Source organism: Pelodiscus sinensis, chromosome 1 (assembly GCF_052426305.1).
Source record: "Pelodiscus sinensis isolate ZL-2025 chromosome 1, ASM5242630v1, whole genome shotgun sequence".
In the NCBI taxonomy this organism is placed as follows: Eukaryota; Metazoa; Chordata; order Testudines; family Trionychidae; genus Pelodiscus; species Pelodiscus sinensis.
Window position 1 is genome coordinate 75143670 of NC_143052.1, and position 17081 is coordinate 75160750.

General features: G+C 38.8%; 1 protein-coding gene across 2 annotated transcripts in view; it reads left to right on the forward strand.

Moving 5' to 3' along the window:
• TMTC2 (transmembrane O-mannosyltransferase targeting cadherins 2) overlaps nt 1-17081 on the forward strand; it is a 382158-nt gene that overhangs the window by 261301 nt on the left and 103776 nt on the right. For both annotated transcript variants that reach the window (XM_075932545.2, XM_075932550.2), the window contains 3 exons: nt 11482-11567; nt 12752-12936; nt 15040-15118. In XM_075932545.2, coding sequence (XP_075788660.2) covers nt 11482-11567; nt 12752-12936; nt 15040-15118 — 350 coding nt within the window. The remainder of the gene's footprint in view (nt 1-11481; nt 11568-12751; nt 12937-15039; nt 15119-17081) is intronic.

Here is a 17081-nt window from a genome sequence, read left to right on the forward strand (position 1 = left end):
ACCTAATCCTTTCAGCTAAGTATTTCAGTATTGAAAATGAACGCTTGTTTAACCAGACCCACCCTTGAGGTTTTGCTAGTTCTTTTAAACTGCATTTACCAAATGCCTCTCTCATCCTGGGTCCTATTCAGTGCACAAGTTACATAGTCTGCTTAGGTACATAAAGTGCTCACATATCAGCTCTCTTTGTTCAGGGGAAGGTCAATCCAATGCACAAAGACCAAAAATCAACACAGCCGACAAAAGGAGGAGTAAAAAGGCAAAAAGAGTAAAGAGCTTTGGCTTTCAGCAGGGAAGGGGCCCTCTTCTTATTTTTTGCCTTAGACTGCAGCAAGTCTTATGCCAGCTGTGTCTGTCCCTTTTCTGTCCACTTAGTCATACCCCCCAGGACAGCATCAGTCAAGTCTTAAAAAAAGCACTGCATAGTCCTGCAGCTCCTTAGATACTAATAAAAAATATAGATGGTACCATGAGCTTTCGTGGGCACAACCTACTTTGTCAGATCTGAAGGCTCATGATATCATCTATATTTTTTGTTAATCTCTAAGGTGCTGCAGGACTATTCATAGCTGAAGTTTTTTCTATTCGAGACTAACATGGCTACTCCTCTGAAACATCAGACAAGTGGCATTTCCCTGCATGATTGAAGTCACAATGTGGAAGGGAGAAAGGAGGCTTTACTTTGTGTGCAAGGGTAGAATATATGGAAATCTAGCTCTCTGCAGTACTGATGCCCCATCAAATAAGTGTCTGAGAGTAACAAGTAAACAAGTTCCAAATAAGTGTCTTGGAATAGCAGTCAATACACAAGTGATATTTTTGGGAATGTATCAAGATACTGTTAGACTGAAAAGCGTAATGAATATTCTACAAACCAATGCATTTATTTTATTTCCAGATGATCTGCCTTTATTTTTTCCTTGATCAAATTCTGCCCCCAATTCTCACACTGAGGACTAGCTTACTATTGTAGCAGTCCTATGGTATAGCAGTCTAATAGTAGCAGTCTTAGTGACTTTAATGGAATTACTCCAGTGTAAACTACAAGTACTATGCAACCTGCACTAAGTTGACAGAATGTTGACATGCTGTTTTGTATTTTACAGCTATTTCTTAATGCTGAAGAAAGAATGATGTACCAATTAATGTTAATAACTTTTGGTTGAAACAAAACAAAAACTAAAAGCAAACAATGCAACACAAAACAAACATTTGAATGCTTTTAACACTGTGAATTTTATACTGCTTGGTCAAGCAAAATAGGGAAAGTTTTCTCTTAATGTTGAGAACTTAAAGATCCAGGAGTGATGTAATTTTGTGTGTATGTGTGTGCAAATAGTCTGTTCTACATGAGTACTTTGGAGAGTAGTTTACTGCTATGAATATGTTAATTACACACTCCAGCATAGTTGTATTTGGTGTTGAAGGTGCATCTCCATGCATGAATTAACATTTGAAGAGCAGATACAGAATAAAGAAAAATTTAACTCAAAAGTAAAAGGGGGGAAGTGACAAAATTTAGTAATGATTCAGACATTTCTAGTCTTCTGGAAAATGTATTAGTTTCCCTCAAATATAAGCCTCGCTTAAAAAAAACAAAACATTGCATTGTCCATTCAATTTAGAAGGCTAACTGAAGAAGTGAATCTGAAGGGGATGCATTGTGACAGTATATTAAATAACTTTTTTTTCCTTTTTATTATTATCATTTGTTTGGTTTGTTTTTTCTTAACAGTGGTTGGAAGTTAGTAAAAGGACCAGAAGTCCTTTGTGTGCCTGTCTTACTGCACTCACTTGAATGCTTAAACTAGTTCTGCTTCATCCAACAGATTTCAAGTTCTTTAATTTCTGTACTCTCATAGGCAGGTTTGCATTATGAAGTCTTTCTTTCCCCAGGGAAGTAAAAAGAATGGATGCAAATTTAATGCCTGCAAATTGTGCTGCTCTAGCAGCGGCCTGCATCTGCTTGGTATTGCAGCTGCTAACTCCCCAAGCTCTCCATTCCACAAGGTTCTAACTAGTATAAAAAAGCCTGATCCACTTGTATCCTGGCCATATGAGAAACTGCCTTTCTTTCTGTCATCTGTCCCAGATGGTGAGGGCATATTAGCTAGTGGTAAAGATGAATTAGCTGATGTGCAGTGTAATCTGGATACGGTCTTTCATTCAAGAAATGTCTTCCTATCGCTAGACATTTACTGACTTAGAGCAAAGGTACCTCTCTCCGCAGGTGTTGGCTTTGAAGGTGCAGAGGAAGTGGCTGTGTGGGAGTGCATTTAAGAGAGAAAATCAGTAGTTTATAGGGAGAATGTTTTCTCCCCACCCCCACCTTCCACTCCTAAAAGATGTGGTTGAGAGTGGAAATGAGTCGAACTATCTCTGTATTTGTTAAACCTCACACATGAGCTCTGGGCTCTTCAGAGGGGATATTTTTAAAATATCTTCAATGAAATAAAGCACAATAAATTTCCAGTCATGACATCAAGCTTATTTCTCCCGTCCCTCCCTCCCACAACTCAAACCAGAATAAACAAAATCTCCTATATTGAAGATGGTGAAACAAGCCCTCATACACAATAAAACAGTGTTTAAATAGTTCATAAAACGTTAAATAGAGTCCAGCCAATGTTAACCCTTTAAAGGCTTGGTAAATTCCCAGGTGTACAGTGTGTAGGAACTGGCAATTATTGCTGGTTCGTGACCTTTTCTCAGGCCTGGGACCACCTGAGGGGATGTGGGTGGCATCATGCTATCATCAGGAATAGGAAAGAAATGGTTCAATTACCAGTCTCCTACATGAGGCAAATATTCTCTTGGTTTTAAAAATGCTATAAGCCTCAAAGAGGGTGTGGTCTTCAGTTGATGCAGAGCTGAAGGCTTAACCTCATTGCTTTTAGTTTTTCCACATGTCTCTCTACCTCTGAACCATGGTCTAAGTTCCCACCTTACCAGGCAGCTTAGTCCTACTCAGTAGCTTTACTTTTGGCTCCCTGCATCATACTTGACCACAAAAATGCCTATTTCATAGGAAGGAAAAATTAATAATTCTCAAGTTTGTTATATTTGTGTTCTCAGCACTGCCACTCGTGTGCTTCCTTGCCAAGTCCCTTCATTCCTAGGAATGTTAGGTTTAATTAATCATGGTTTTAAATTGCTTTGAGAGATTCTCAAGAAAAATGTTATATGTCCATTGGAACTTTAGTCACTGTGTAGCAAAAACTTCAATTTAAATTTATTGACCAACTTGAAGAGAGAGGATTTCACATTTACAAATTTAGCTGCAGAAATCACCTGACGCTTGGAAGGATAAGGAACAACTAAATGATTAGCTCAGCACTTAATATTAGTACCTTATTTCTGGACTGAATTTGTACAGCTTCAGCTTCCAGCCATTGCTTCTTGTTATAACTCCTGTGTGTAAGACATTTATCATTTAGAATTTATATCGTCTTTAACAGGAAGTTGGGTATAAAGCTTGTTCCGCAGGAGAAGTATATATTGTATAGTTAGTTTGGGGGAGAGTATTTGCAGCCATATGTTGAAATTGCTGGAACACTGAAACTTCCCAAGAAAGTTAGAAATCTTTTCTTTTGGCTAGCTTAATCTAAATTGCATTTCATGATGTGGGGTTAGCAAAATGTCCTGTGATATCTCTGGAGATTAAGTTGGGCCTTACACTACCTTATTTTCAATATTACAGAAATTGCAGATAGCTCAATATTAGGCTTCTATCGCAGTTTTGTCAGCTGACTGAGGCTGACAAGGAGAGTCCTGATCATCAGCCACTTGGGTCTCCTCATGTCAGCCCTATGCTTTAAGGACTTTAATATGGTAGCAGCAACAAGTTTGGTTATTAAAAAAAAATTAGCAGGCATAACAGAATACTTGGGTGTTTATGTTGTTCCAGCAGTTTTTATCTGGGTATGTCTACAATAGAAAGGTATGTTGACCTAGTATAGTATAGTCTTCCACCAACCTAAGAGGGGCAGTGTGGGAAGCTGAGAGCCTGGTCTTTTAGCTCCACTGACAGCTCCCTGCAGGGAGCAATGCCTACTTGCAGGGTGCACTCTGGTGTGGGGACAGAGATGAGGGGTCCAAGGTGGGTGGTTGAGCCGAGAGGTTTGGAGGGGGCTTCAGGCTGAAGCAGGGAGTTGGGATGTGGGAGGGATTATGGGTTCTGGGTAAGTGGGGTGGGCTCAGGGGGGAGGTTGACATACAGGAAGGAGGAATCTGGCTGGGTGTGTAGACTCTGGGATGGGACAGGGAGTGAGGGATTTTGGGTGCAGAAATTTGCTCCAGTTTGGAATTCAGGGGAGGTGGCAATCCTAATTTCATTGGGACCCTAGATAGTGTGTGTTTGTTCTTCCTTAGAAATATAAAAAAAATATATCTGCTACTATTGGGAACCCTACATGGAAGAAGATACTCAGTGGCGGTTGTACCAGTTTATTGGTGAATTAAGCTCTACAATCCCTTCTGTTTCCCACATTCTCCCACCACAGAGCGTAAAGACTGGAGAGCCATGGGCCTATCTGTTTCCTAACAGATCTTTTTGTAGGCCTGAGAATTGTTTACAACTCGTTTTACCTCAGAAGTTTGAGCCCAGCAGCCCTGACTGATGATTTTTCTGGTCTCATGGATAAGGGACCTTTTATATGCTTTCCTTCACATTCTTCTAATTCCCAGAGTACATTATAAGGCCAGACAACACTCCACCAAGCAAACTGATAGCCCCATCCTGGACAAGGAAGTTTTTGTTGGTAGATATCCTAAGGGTGTCTGAGGCCAAACACTGATACTAGACTTGCTTCCGTAGTTAAAAGGAAAGCTGCTGCACCCAGACCTCAAGTCTCTCACCTCATACCCTGTCTGTTGTCTGGTTAAGAAGTCTCTCTGGTCAGCGACATTTGGTCAAAGCAGGAGAGATTCCATCAGACATGCCCCACAAAAGGAATAAGATTCTCCCACAGGTTGGTTGAAGTTACTCCTCCTCCATGAAGCATCTATACCAGTAATTTAGGATTGCCTCCTAGAGCTGAAATGGTCCAATGTCTCCGAGCTCAGCTGGTAACCATTTAATTATGTTATCAGCCAGCAGATGGCCAATCTGTCTTCTCTTACTTCCCTGACACTCATAAAGGTTTCACGAGAGACTTTCCTCCTTAGGGCTTTAACCTAGTACTTCCCATGCTTATGGAACTTCTATTCAACTTATGGCATCGTGACTGGCTTTACATCACTCCCCAAAAATCTTCCTGGCAGGCCCCCCAAACACACATGGTTGTCTTTGCTGATAAAGAGACTCTCAGGACCCATCCAAAGTACTTAATAAATCAGCAAATCCAATTATCTGTGTTCTTTTCTCATATGTGTAAGATGGAAGTGGCTCTCCACCTTCTGAATTTTCAGAAGGACTCGAGTGTTAATCTACAAAGAACAAAACTATTCTGATCTCCTCTGAGGCTCTTTGTAGCTGTAGCTAATGGACTGAAAGGTAAGATCATGTCTTCACAAAACGGATTTCAGAGCGTGTGCAATCTTGTTAGGGTATATAAAAAAGAGGCCCACTTGCAGGGTTGAAAGCGCATTTCACTAGAGCCCAGGCAGCCTCATTAGCTTCCCTGAACAATGTCTCAATCCTAGACATATGTAAAGGAAGCCACCTGACGCTCCCTTCATCATTTACCAACCACTGTGCTCTTACTGATGTCTCCAGCTGATGTTGGTTTTGTTTAATGCTAGTCTCCTTCCTTCATAGACTGCAAGCTCCTGCCTTCACTGTCATGATCCACTACTTGGGAGTCACCAGGGGTGGAATGTGCATATGAACAGGCTCTTGAAGGAGAATGAAAAGTTATTTACCATCTCTAGCTTATGTTGGCCAGAAGCTGGGAACAGGGGCTGAGCGATGACTCACCTGATGATTACCTGTTCGGTACATTCCATCCACAGTACTTAATAAATTAGCAAATCCAATTATCTGTGTTCTTTCCTCATACGTGTAAGATGGAAGTGGCTCTCCACCCTCTGAATTGTCAGAACAACTCTAGTGTTAATCTACAAAGAACAAAACTATTCTCTATGAGGTATTGGTTATTTACAGAAGACAGGAAACTGGGCTAGATGGACCTTTGGTCTGTCCCGATATGGCTATTCTTATGCTTTTACCTTTTGAGGTATATTGTCCATATGTACATTTCACAGCCTACTCTTTATCCTCTTGACCTTGGTGTCCTCCCATAAATATTTTGCAGTATATTTTATATTATATATAGGAGGAAGCTAAAAGAAGTAGGTACACCCTGCCCTTAAATGCCCTGCCAGAGAGCACAAGGAGCACCAGCGTACAAATGAGCTAATTGGATACAGCTGGCCAAAAAGTCTCCAGTCTTGAATGCTAGGGTAACAATAGTGAAATGTCTATATGGACAGCACATCTTAGAGTCCAGTACAGGTTGAACCTCCCTGGTCCAGCACACTTGGGACCTGATTGGTCCCGGATGAGGGATTTTACCAGACTAGGACAGGTAATTGTTGGACCGCTGCCACCGGCTCTCGGCCTGGCCACTGGCCTTCCAGCCAGCTCCCCACCTCCTGCTGGCCCCACTGCGCACCCACCCGCTGGCCAGCCATTGCTGCTGTGGCTCCACCAGGCAGCCTGGCGCTCGGGCTCCTTGGGCAGTCCCGTGCGCCGGGGTTTCCTGAGCAGCCCCATGCCTTGCACACTGGGGATACCCTGGGTTTAGGGATGTTATATGGCGTTTAATCAGCTAATCAATTAGTCGATGGAATTTCCATCGATTAGTCGATAAGGGGGGGAACTGCAGAGCCACAGGGGGTTAGCTCCCAACCCCCCCCCCCCCCCCCCCCCCGCAGCTCTGCCTTTTAAATGTATTAAGAGTTGCCAGGTCCCCTCCTCCCCCCAACCCCTGGCTGCACTTTAACCTTTTAGGCTCTTAATAAATTTAAAAAGCACAAGTGATCAGGCAGGAGCCTCTTCTTCCTTCCTCCAATCCCCCTCTCCCCCCAGCTCCTGCTCCCCCTGCTTTTCTCTGATAGAGGCAGCAAGGGGTGGAGAAGCAAATAGTTGTCAGTGGTTGTCTATTTGATAAGCATATACTTACTGGATAGTCGACTACGTCCCTGCCCTGGGCAGCCCCGCACATCGCATGCCGGGTTCCTTGGGCAGCCCCATGCATCTCTTGCCAGGGTTCCCAACCCCGCTGTCACGTGCTGGGTGGCCTCACTGTCAGCTCCCTATAGGCAGCCCACTGCCTGCCAGCCCTGCAGGGATTCTTACTGCTGGCCCTCCAATGGGACTCTCTGGTCCCACAACATCCGAGCCAAACCATGGATGTTGCCGATCCAGAGAATCCCGGTGAAGAGAGTTTCAACCTGTAGCACCAAGAGTGAAATAGACAGCACATCTAAACTTGAATTACTGTGTGGGTAAGTATATTGGAATTTCCTAACTTTGGAGTGCTTGACTTTGCAACCTGCACGTTCTTTTCACGTGGCTCTTTGTATAATACAGAGGTTGGATAAGAGTCAGCATTTGTAATATGTGTGTGTATGCCTGTTTAGTTTGTTCATGCATGAGGTAAGAGCTAATTTTTGTACTGAAGACAGAAATAAACCTACTTCTTAAGCTTAACTAATACCAGTGCCATTTCAGGAAGACAGTGATAACTGTGCCATCCTGCAAGTCAAGTGCTTAAATTATTGTTTCCAATTTCATGCAAGCATCATTCTCTTAACTTTTTATCTATTTAATTAAATATTTTTATCCTCATTTTTGGCAGTGACCCAGGCTGCTTATCTTTCAAAAACAGGCCAGAACAAGTTCCACTTAATTTTATTCATCTAGAAAAATTACATTTGGAATTTTTCTTTAAATCCTTTCCTGTTTTTGTTTAAGCGGAATCGAAAACTAGATACACATAAATCTACTCATTCTCATGTTGTCAGAAGCCACAAGGAAAGTAATAAGGTGGCAGAGGTCAATCAGAGCCAATTTCACATAGGAAAAGAGATAGTTTCATAGCTAATCAAGGTTCTTTAGGTCATATACATCAGTTTTTCATTTTACTTAGACTCATACTAAAACAGAAATAAAAGTCTAATTATTTATTGGAAGTCAATATTCAATCTCACACCCGCACAGCTTGTTGTATCTATATGAACTTAAATTGGTAGTAGAATATCTGAAAAAAGGTGTTGTGTACTGAAGGACAAAGGGAAAAAACAGAAACCATATAGCATACAATGAATCCAAAGTGCTAGTAATAAAGCATTCATTGAAAACAGAATTACTTCAGTAATAATGACAAATAAGTGTGTTTTTAATCCAAATGGTATAAACATTATACCAAAGTAATTCATTATTTTAAGCTGAACAACAATTAATCCGTAATTGCTCAGAATGCAACAATTCATCCAGAATTTGCAACAGAGCTTCCCTGCTGACAGCTTTATAAATCTGAGCATTTAAAAAAATAATTAAACCAAAAACAAAAAAGCATGATGACTTAAGAATTCATACGAGATCATGTGATGTTGATTTTATATCTTAGTAATTATGTCATTGAACTAAAAATCTCATAATAAGAAGTTTTTAAGGGCAAGTGCTATATAACCAAAACTAAAATTCTAGATTTATTATCCATTTGTTATATTATCACTGCTGAATCTACGTGGAAGTCAATGGGCATGTTGCTATACTTAAAAAATGGCCTAGTATTTAAAAATAAATAATAACTTAGAAACCAAGAGTCTTCTAGAGTTCAAGCAATATTCATTGTTTTCCCCCTGAAGGAACAAAAGTAATCTTCTTTTACAACCATTGCGTGTCTTTAAACAAACGTTGCACATGAATGTTTCGCTGTCATTGACTCAGACTACACACTACAGTATGTGACAACTAGCAATAAGCAGTCTTGATACTGAGGGGGTGATTTGAGCTACTTAATACTAGATTAGCCAGAAAACACTAGAGCAAGTATGGGGCCGTCTGGTACTTGATGAAGAAGATAGTAAAGATAAAAGGCAAACACTGGGTATATTGCTCCACAGAGAAGACTGCATTTAGTTTGTTGTTTGGATTTTTTTTTTTTGCTTGTCTAGGATTTAGAAATCAATATTTTCTCTCTTAATTTTCCTATGGAATGCATTTACGCACAAGACTTTTATGCTCTTATTGTGTGAGTGAGTGTATGTATGTGTGTGTTCTGGCTGCAGCGAAAAAGGGTTTTGTTGTTGCTTTATTGTTGGTTTGCTGTGTAAAATAAAGCGACAGTGCCTTTCTTTACTATGGAAAGAGCAAACACCAAAATTTTTTAAAATAATTTATCATAATTCTGTTGGAAAAGAAACACATTTTCCTGAGAACTGTTAATTTTTAATACAACTGAAGCCAGAAAGAGAAGATTGTGTTTAGATCTGGTTATATATAATGTATCAATATTAATATCTGATTAATTAATAATTAGTATCTCTGTGCTCACAGATGACAGGTAACTGCAAATACTCTCCTGTTTATGCCCTATCGTTCCTAGGTAAATAGCACCTGAAAACTGTTCTGAATCTTCAAAGCACTTAAGCCAGTACTTAATGACACTGTGCATGTGATTAAATGTTTAACTTTCCAGGATTTTTGTTGTTGGGATGTTCATTTATAAGTCACGCAGGTAAGGGTGTATTAAAAGATAGTGGTACATTTATCTGGTTTCATACACACCTATATATAGTTTTAAAGAAATTTCCTATAATTCATAGTTGGTACCCCATTGTCAGACAATTGAAACCAAGAAAAAAATAGTTGTTCCTTATAAGAAGAACTGATCCAAAACAAAACAAAAAAAACCAGCATTTTGAAAAGATTCATTTTTAAATTTCGTATTATAACATGCAAGTTTTTTAATCAATTAAAAAACTACTTAGCTCCAGTTATAAAAGCACATTTGAAAAACATCAATAATGCAAAATAAAAATCCAGTAATTTATTGTTAAAATCCAAATTCAAAATTTCATCATAAAATCTAATTACAGAAAATTTCAACTAGCTCTGTTATAGAGAATTATGGCCAGGATGTCATTCCACACTTCAAATTACAGACTTCAGCCACATTTGCTGCAGCCCACTATTCAATTCTAAACATACCTTAAAAATAAAATAAATGAATAATAGCACAAAGGTATTTCCCTGCCTCATGTGCTGGCTTTGCTCAAAAGTGACAGAATGGCTTTTGCTCAGGCTGTTGTAAGGGTGGGTAGGCGAGGTGATCGCTTTGTGTAGAGATCAAATATGACTCACCCTAATGTTTGCATTTCAATAAATTGTGAAAATGTAAAAATGAAAGGAAACAGGAGAAGTGTTCTAAAATGGAGAAACATTTTGCAGCCTTAACTGTCACAACCACTTCATTAGTGGTTGAATAAAGATTAAATTAGTAGTTCAGTTGTACGAGCAGGGACATGCCTTAGGAGAACAAGGTCACAGTCCTTTGTGCTACTTTTATATTAGTAATTAATTATATGATTTTTTAAAAATAAATCTTAATTTTAAACATATTAATCCATTCATTTTAAATACCCATTTAAATCTTCAGGGATACTGAAAAGGTTTGAGGGAATGGCCATTTGAACATGAATTCATGTCAACAATATACATTGAATTTTTTTTTACTTTTCCACAAACATTCAAAGATGTGTTCTGAATGTGTGTGCATGTGTTCACTTATGTATATGTATATATGAATGGATGTGTAATTAATTCAAAAGAATATTTTTGAAAAGCAAAAATTCAGTTAATATGCATGCATGTCTTTAGTCTTGTAGTATTCACATATCAGTCTCTTAAATACACTTTCTCTTGGTACTAAAGGTTGTCATCCAGTCATAGAATAGAAGGTGCATCATGTCAGCAATTTGACCGGTCACACGCAGTCATGCATATTCTAATCAGATAGCTCAGTAAACCCTTTTCAGAAAGTGGTTGATGGTAAATTTTGCATATCAAACACATTTGTAACATTCAGCTCCGTTCCAGTCATAAAAAAAAGGAAAGGTTTAGTGCAGTTCACGAAGTTCTATCTGAATAAAAAATATTAGCCCTAAAAAATCTTTCATGTTTTGCATATATAAATGAATTACCAGTTTTCTAGGAAGCTGACATTGCTCCATGTTAGTAACCATGTAGACAAAGATACATGAATGCACCTGACATCTATGAATTAATCCTCTTTCATTTTCAACCACAGTAATTTTCTCTCTGAAAAGTTAGTATTTGTGAGCAAGCATTTTCTTTGATTGTTTCTCTGAAATAAAAATCAGTATATTTTCCTTTTGTTAGTTTTGACTTTAATGCTTTTGTTTCCTCTGGAGTGATAAAACACGACTCTGTTTTTAAAGTAGTCATTAACATTGACTTTCATTCACTTTCTTTTTCTTTTTTCTTTTTTCTTTTTTTTCCCCCTCATACAGAGGATTACTGCTGCAGGAAAACGGCAGGTTTTCAGAAGCACTGCACTACTATAAATTGGCGATTGGTAGCAGACCCACTTTAGCATGTAAGTAATTCAGTAGGTGTTTAAAAATGTCTTTTCTTCCTTCATTTCTGAATGATTCTAAAACTAGAATGAGAGAGTACAATATATTTAGGATTGGAAGAATTAATTTTTAGTCATTTGAATTAATAATACCTGTTCTATTTTTCAACATTTTTTCAATTTTTATCAATTTTAATTTTTCACAATTGTGGGGATTATGGAGGTCTAAAACTATTTGATGACAATAGATGTTGAGATTCAAAATGTTAAAGTTTTATAACCATTAAAACATAATTTTTCAATATTCACAATATAGAAAGTAAATAGCCTTAAAACATATTCTAATATGTTCCCTATAATGCAGCATTTTTTTTGCCAGTCTGTAATATTTTATAATTATCAATGGAAATATTTTACACGAGTTTGTCTATATGATGACATTGATGTTTACTGACATTTATCAACAAAAATCTAATTGGTCCATGCCTAGATATTATAAAGTCATATCCCATTTAATGTGTAAAGTCCTGTATATGTGAACAGATGTATTGATTTTCAATATTAAAATATATTATTTGCTCTTCACACCATTGTTCAGCATCTCTTCTCTGATAGATAATGAGCTACTGAACTGAAAACAATCCCATACCATTTACAAGAAAGGGCTGGTGAACCATGGACACAGTGACTCAAATGTATGATATTGATATTTGTTTTCTGATAGCTTGTCTCTGACTTTATGCGCCGAGTCACTAATACAAGCTTTTTGGAATTCCTTTTTTGTTTGTTTTTTTCCTTAATCGGGACAATCTTCTACTAGTAAGATCTGTTTTTATTGCCAGTGACAGATTCCAATACTATTCCTGTAGACTTTAATTGCAGATTATTGAGTCACTTCGGGATTCCCTTGATTGAATTTATTTATTTATTTATTTATGTGTGTAATGGAGGTAAGGTGGCTCTCAGTTTCTTACACTTTAAAAAAAAATCTGTCCAGTGTTATGTTTCTATGAAAGCATTGGCCAATCTTCAGGGAAGTCCCCTGGCCTTTGTTGTGCACAAGGTCCGACTGCATGATCATGGTGGTTCCTTCCCATTTTATAATCTGTGAATATGAATATCTTTTTGGTTTAAAACAGGTAACAGGTATGATGACTTAGTGGAGCCCCACTAAAACATGTAATATGTGTTTATTCCCCTAACAGCTGCCTATTTAAATACTGGTATTATCCTCATGAATCAAGGAAAGATTGAGGAAGCCAGGAGGACGTTCCTGAAGTGTTCTGAAATCCCTGATGAAAATTTGAAAGATCCTCATGCTCACAAGAGCTCTGTTACCAGCTGCCTTTATAATTTAGGAAAACTCTTTCATGAGCAAGGACACTATGAGGTGAGAACGCACATTTTTTCTCCTGTGCAAACATCAACACTTCGCCTCCCAAACCCACACAAATGTTCTTATAATAAATTACACCTATGATTTATATACAGTAGCACCTTTCCTCAACGATGTCAAAGTACTTCACAAATATTAACTGATTGAGCTGCTGGAATCCCCTCAGATTGGTGTGGGAAAATATTATTCCCCACCATTTACAGGGAGGGAAGAAGAAATGTAGAAGTGTTAAATAGCTTATGTAGTGATGCATAGCAAGATAGTGTTAAAGCCAGAATTAGAACTGATCGAACCTGCAGCTTTTTGCTTTCTGCAGTTTGGTCTGTGTCATGAGATTATTGTCATAAATGGCTGTGATATATCTGTAAGCTACTGGTATGTGTGTCTGAGCCTGAAAAGCACAAGATGAGAATTTGTTACTTCCCCAAATATGGAGTCCATGGCTCTTTTGCTCAACTTGTGTACTTCCATGATTTTTGGCTTTGGAAGTACACAGTAGTTCAGTCACTGGTGACTCAGTAAATATAGTTGTCATTGCATATACATGTGAGAAGACTTCGGTTAAGTATTTTGTTAGTTGGAGAAATACTAAGGGTCTGGCTGGCTGGGTGGCAGTGCTTGGGTTTAAATAAACCAGGCATTTTCCCAGATAGTGCCCGCGATTCTGCACTTGCAGTTATGCATGCTTTGTCCTGGCAAGTTATGGCTGATGTAAAAGTATGGGTACACTTCACTAAGTACAGTTTTCTGTTGCCAAAAACTGAGCCCTGAGGAAAAGTTAAAAGCTTCAGTGACAGGCACAAACTGCAGGTAGCTGTGTGTGATCACAAGGCTTGACTATTAAATCTATTCTCATTTATTTCCTGTTGTGGTGTGCTGCACCCTGTCTTTCCTGTCCTGTTGACTGCACAATGAAGGAGTTGTGATTTTGTTCCCCTGGAAATTCACAATTGGATGTTAAGGAGTAAGCATGCATCCTTGTTTGCAATTATGACCTGTTTCTGTGTTCAAAAAAGAAGTCATGTTGTTGTTGTGCAGCCAGACATACTTTAGAACAGCAGTTGCATGAAGCTATGATCCATTAACTTTTCCTGATTGCAACAGATGAACTCCGCTGCTTAAGATTAAGTTCGCACATGCTGTTCAGAATCCTTTACATCCAGCTTCCTTTTCCAATTCTCTCAAATGACAGTTATTAATGTGTTAGATTTTTATGTCTACATTTTAACCAGTCTGTAAAGATAATAGAGCAGCAATGTACTATGTGGCTGTGCTGTGAACACAGAGTACTATATTTATTAGTGGTTTTTTTATACAAATCCATGGGTGAGCAAGGCCTTCAAAGGATAAATAAATGGCAGGTCTCTTCCTGGGGTGCTTATCTTCTAAAATGGACTGCACATGATCAAGCAATTATGTTTTGCAAAGGTTTCTTACCACTCACAAAAAGTAAAGTTTTGATTGTGTGCAGTGAATGAGGGTCTTGCTGAACATCGAGAATGAAAACCACTACTGAGCAGCAGCTTTGTTCACGATGCATCTCCAGCCTGCCTGCTGTATGCAGTCATTCAATTCACGTATATAGCATACAGACAAAAGCACACAGGAACCTTAATTTTGGCTTTTCCTCCACTTCTGAGTGCTCCTTCTTTCATTGTTCAACCATGGTACTCCCATTGAGCAAAGAGTCAATAATGAGGAGCTGGATTCTATTGCCTATACCAGGCAATGATACTTTATTATGAGAGTACTTATTGTAGCAGTAATTTGAAAATCCTCTGCCCACTGTTCGATATTAATAATTTTGAATCTGTATGTAGATTAATGAACTTTAGGGAGTATGCTAACGTGTTTCATTTTTCCATGTGGAAGAAAGAGACACACTAATGGAAATAATTCAGTCTGGTGTTAAGGAACTTCACATCACTTGGTGATCCTAATAAATGAGAAATATGATCTTCCTACTGTATTAGTAATGAAGGCATTTATTTCATTTGTTTTTTTTTCATTCTGGGAATGTAGCTAGTATCTAATTCACGTGTGCAGAAGTGCTATGGAAAATGGTGCTTTAGTTATGTTTTTTCTTTCTCCTTTCAGGATGCCCTTATGGTTTACAAGGAAGCAATACAGAAAATGCCAAGACAGTTCGCCCCACAAAGTTTATACAACATGATGGGTAAATGCAATTTTAATATTACAGAGTGACATTCAAGGAGTCAGGGTGAAACTAGAATACTTAGTCATGCAACTGGAACCAAATTAATTTCTTTCAATAGATCTTAACCATAAATAAATTCCAACTTCAGAATTGAAGTGAAAGCAGTAGATTTTCTTGACAATATGAAGTAAATGCTTAAGCACATACAGGTCGCGCCTCCCCACAGACGTTCCTGTACCAGAGAGCCCCAGCAGCTGGGATTCGAACAGTCGGGAGCCCAGTGGGGTTGATGGCAGCATGGTAGGGGAACAAAGTAGCTAGGGCTGTGGCAGCTCAGTAGGGGAATCAGGGCTAAAGCAGCTCAGCATCCCAGGTGGGGAGGTGAGGTCACGGCAGTGTGGCAACCCAGGAAGGGAACTGAGGCTGCACAGTGCAGCAACCAGGCAGGAGGGCTATGCTGAATCACTAAGATTACTACAAGAGGAATATTTACATTGTATTATTAAATAGCATGTCTCAGTGGGCTCTCAATCCAATGTGGATGTTTTATAGCAAGGGCGGTGAAAAAAATTGAATAACGTGAGGAAACTGACCTGCCCTTTCAAAATGTTAATAGGAGCCTCAGTGCACTCTGAGAGTGTTCATTTAAACCAGAGGTGGAGAATCTTTTTTGGGCCAGGGGCCATTGACCCACAGAAAAATCAGTTGGGGGCCACACACAAGCAAAAAACAAAAACAAAACCCAAACCCTCACTGATGTGGCCCCCAACTGAGAAAGACACCCCCACATTGCCCCCTCACCCACACGGGGGGCAGGAGCTGGAGCACACACCATCTGGTGCTGGGGGGGGGAGCCCTGAGCCCCTAGGCCTTTGGTTTCCCACTCCTCATTTAAACTGTGAGTTTTAGTTTCTTTTCATAAGAAGCTAAAGTGTTTTTTTTCTCTCATTCTTCAAAATATAGAATCATAAAATACTAGAACTGAAAGGGACCTCAAGAGATCATCAAGTCCAGTCCCCTGCATTCACATCAGAACCAAGCACCAAAATTCTAGACCATACATGACAGGTGTTTGTCTAACCTTCTCTTAAATATCTCCAATGATGGAGATTCCACAACCTCCCTAAGCAACTTATTGCAGTGCTTAAATACTCTTAAGAATTAGGAAGCTTTTCCTAACGTCCAACCTAAACCTTCCATGCTGCAATTTAAGCCCATTGCTTCCTATCCTGTCATCAGAGGTCAAGGAGAATTTTTTTTCTCCCTCCTCCTTGTGACACACTTTTAGGTGCTTGAAAGCTATTATATCTCAGTTTTCTCTTTTCCAAACTGAACAAACTTAGTTCTTTCAGGCTTCCCTCATAGGTCATGTTTTCTAGATCTTTATTCTTTTTTTTTCTTTTCTCTGGACCTTTTCCAGTTTCTCCACATCTTCTCTGAAATTTGATGCCTCCAACTCCAGTTGAGGCCTAGTCAGCATAGTGTAGAGGGGAAGAATTACTTCTCATTTCTTGCTTACAACCCCCTTGTTAAAAGTGCTAAGTATAAATTCAAAATGAAATATTTGCATTACCATGGTGATAGCATAACTTGTTTCTGATTCTCTATAAACCACACTCACTTGGGCAAGTATTTGTTTTTGTCACTTTTGTGGATACTTGAATCTCATGAGATCAAACCAATAGCTAAAAGTCTTTTGGGCTTATTTTTGTTGAGAAATGGTCTAGGTTCTGTAATCAGTAGACCAGTTTTATTTGTCAGCTTGCCTTGATTATTCTATCAAGCTTATCAACAGCCATAATGTTGTAATACAAATTACACATTTGCTTATTATTAATGCCCAACAGATACCTTTAACAGATAATAGTGTCTACATAGAGCATGACAAGTCAGACTCCACTTTTGTGTGCAAAAGTATAATTTCAAAATCTTGAAAGTTTTGTTTCCAGTAATGAAAGTTGCAAAATTGTAGACAAAACTG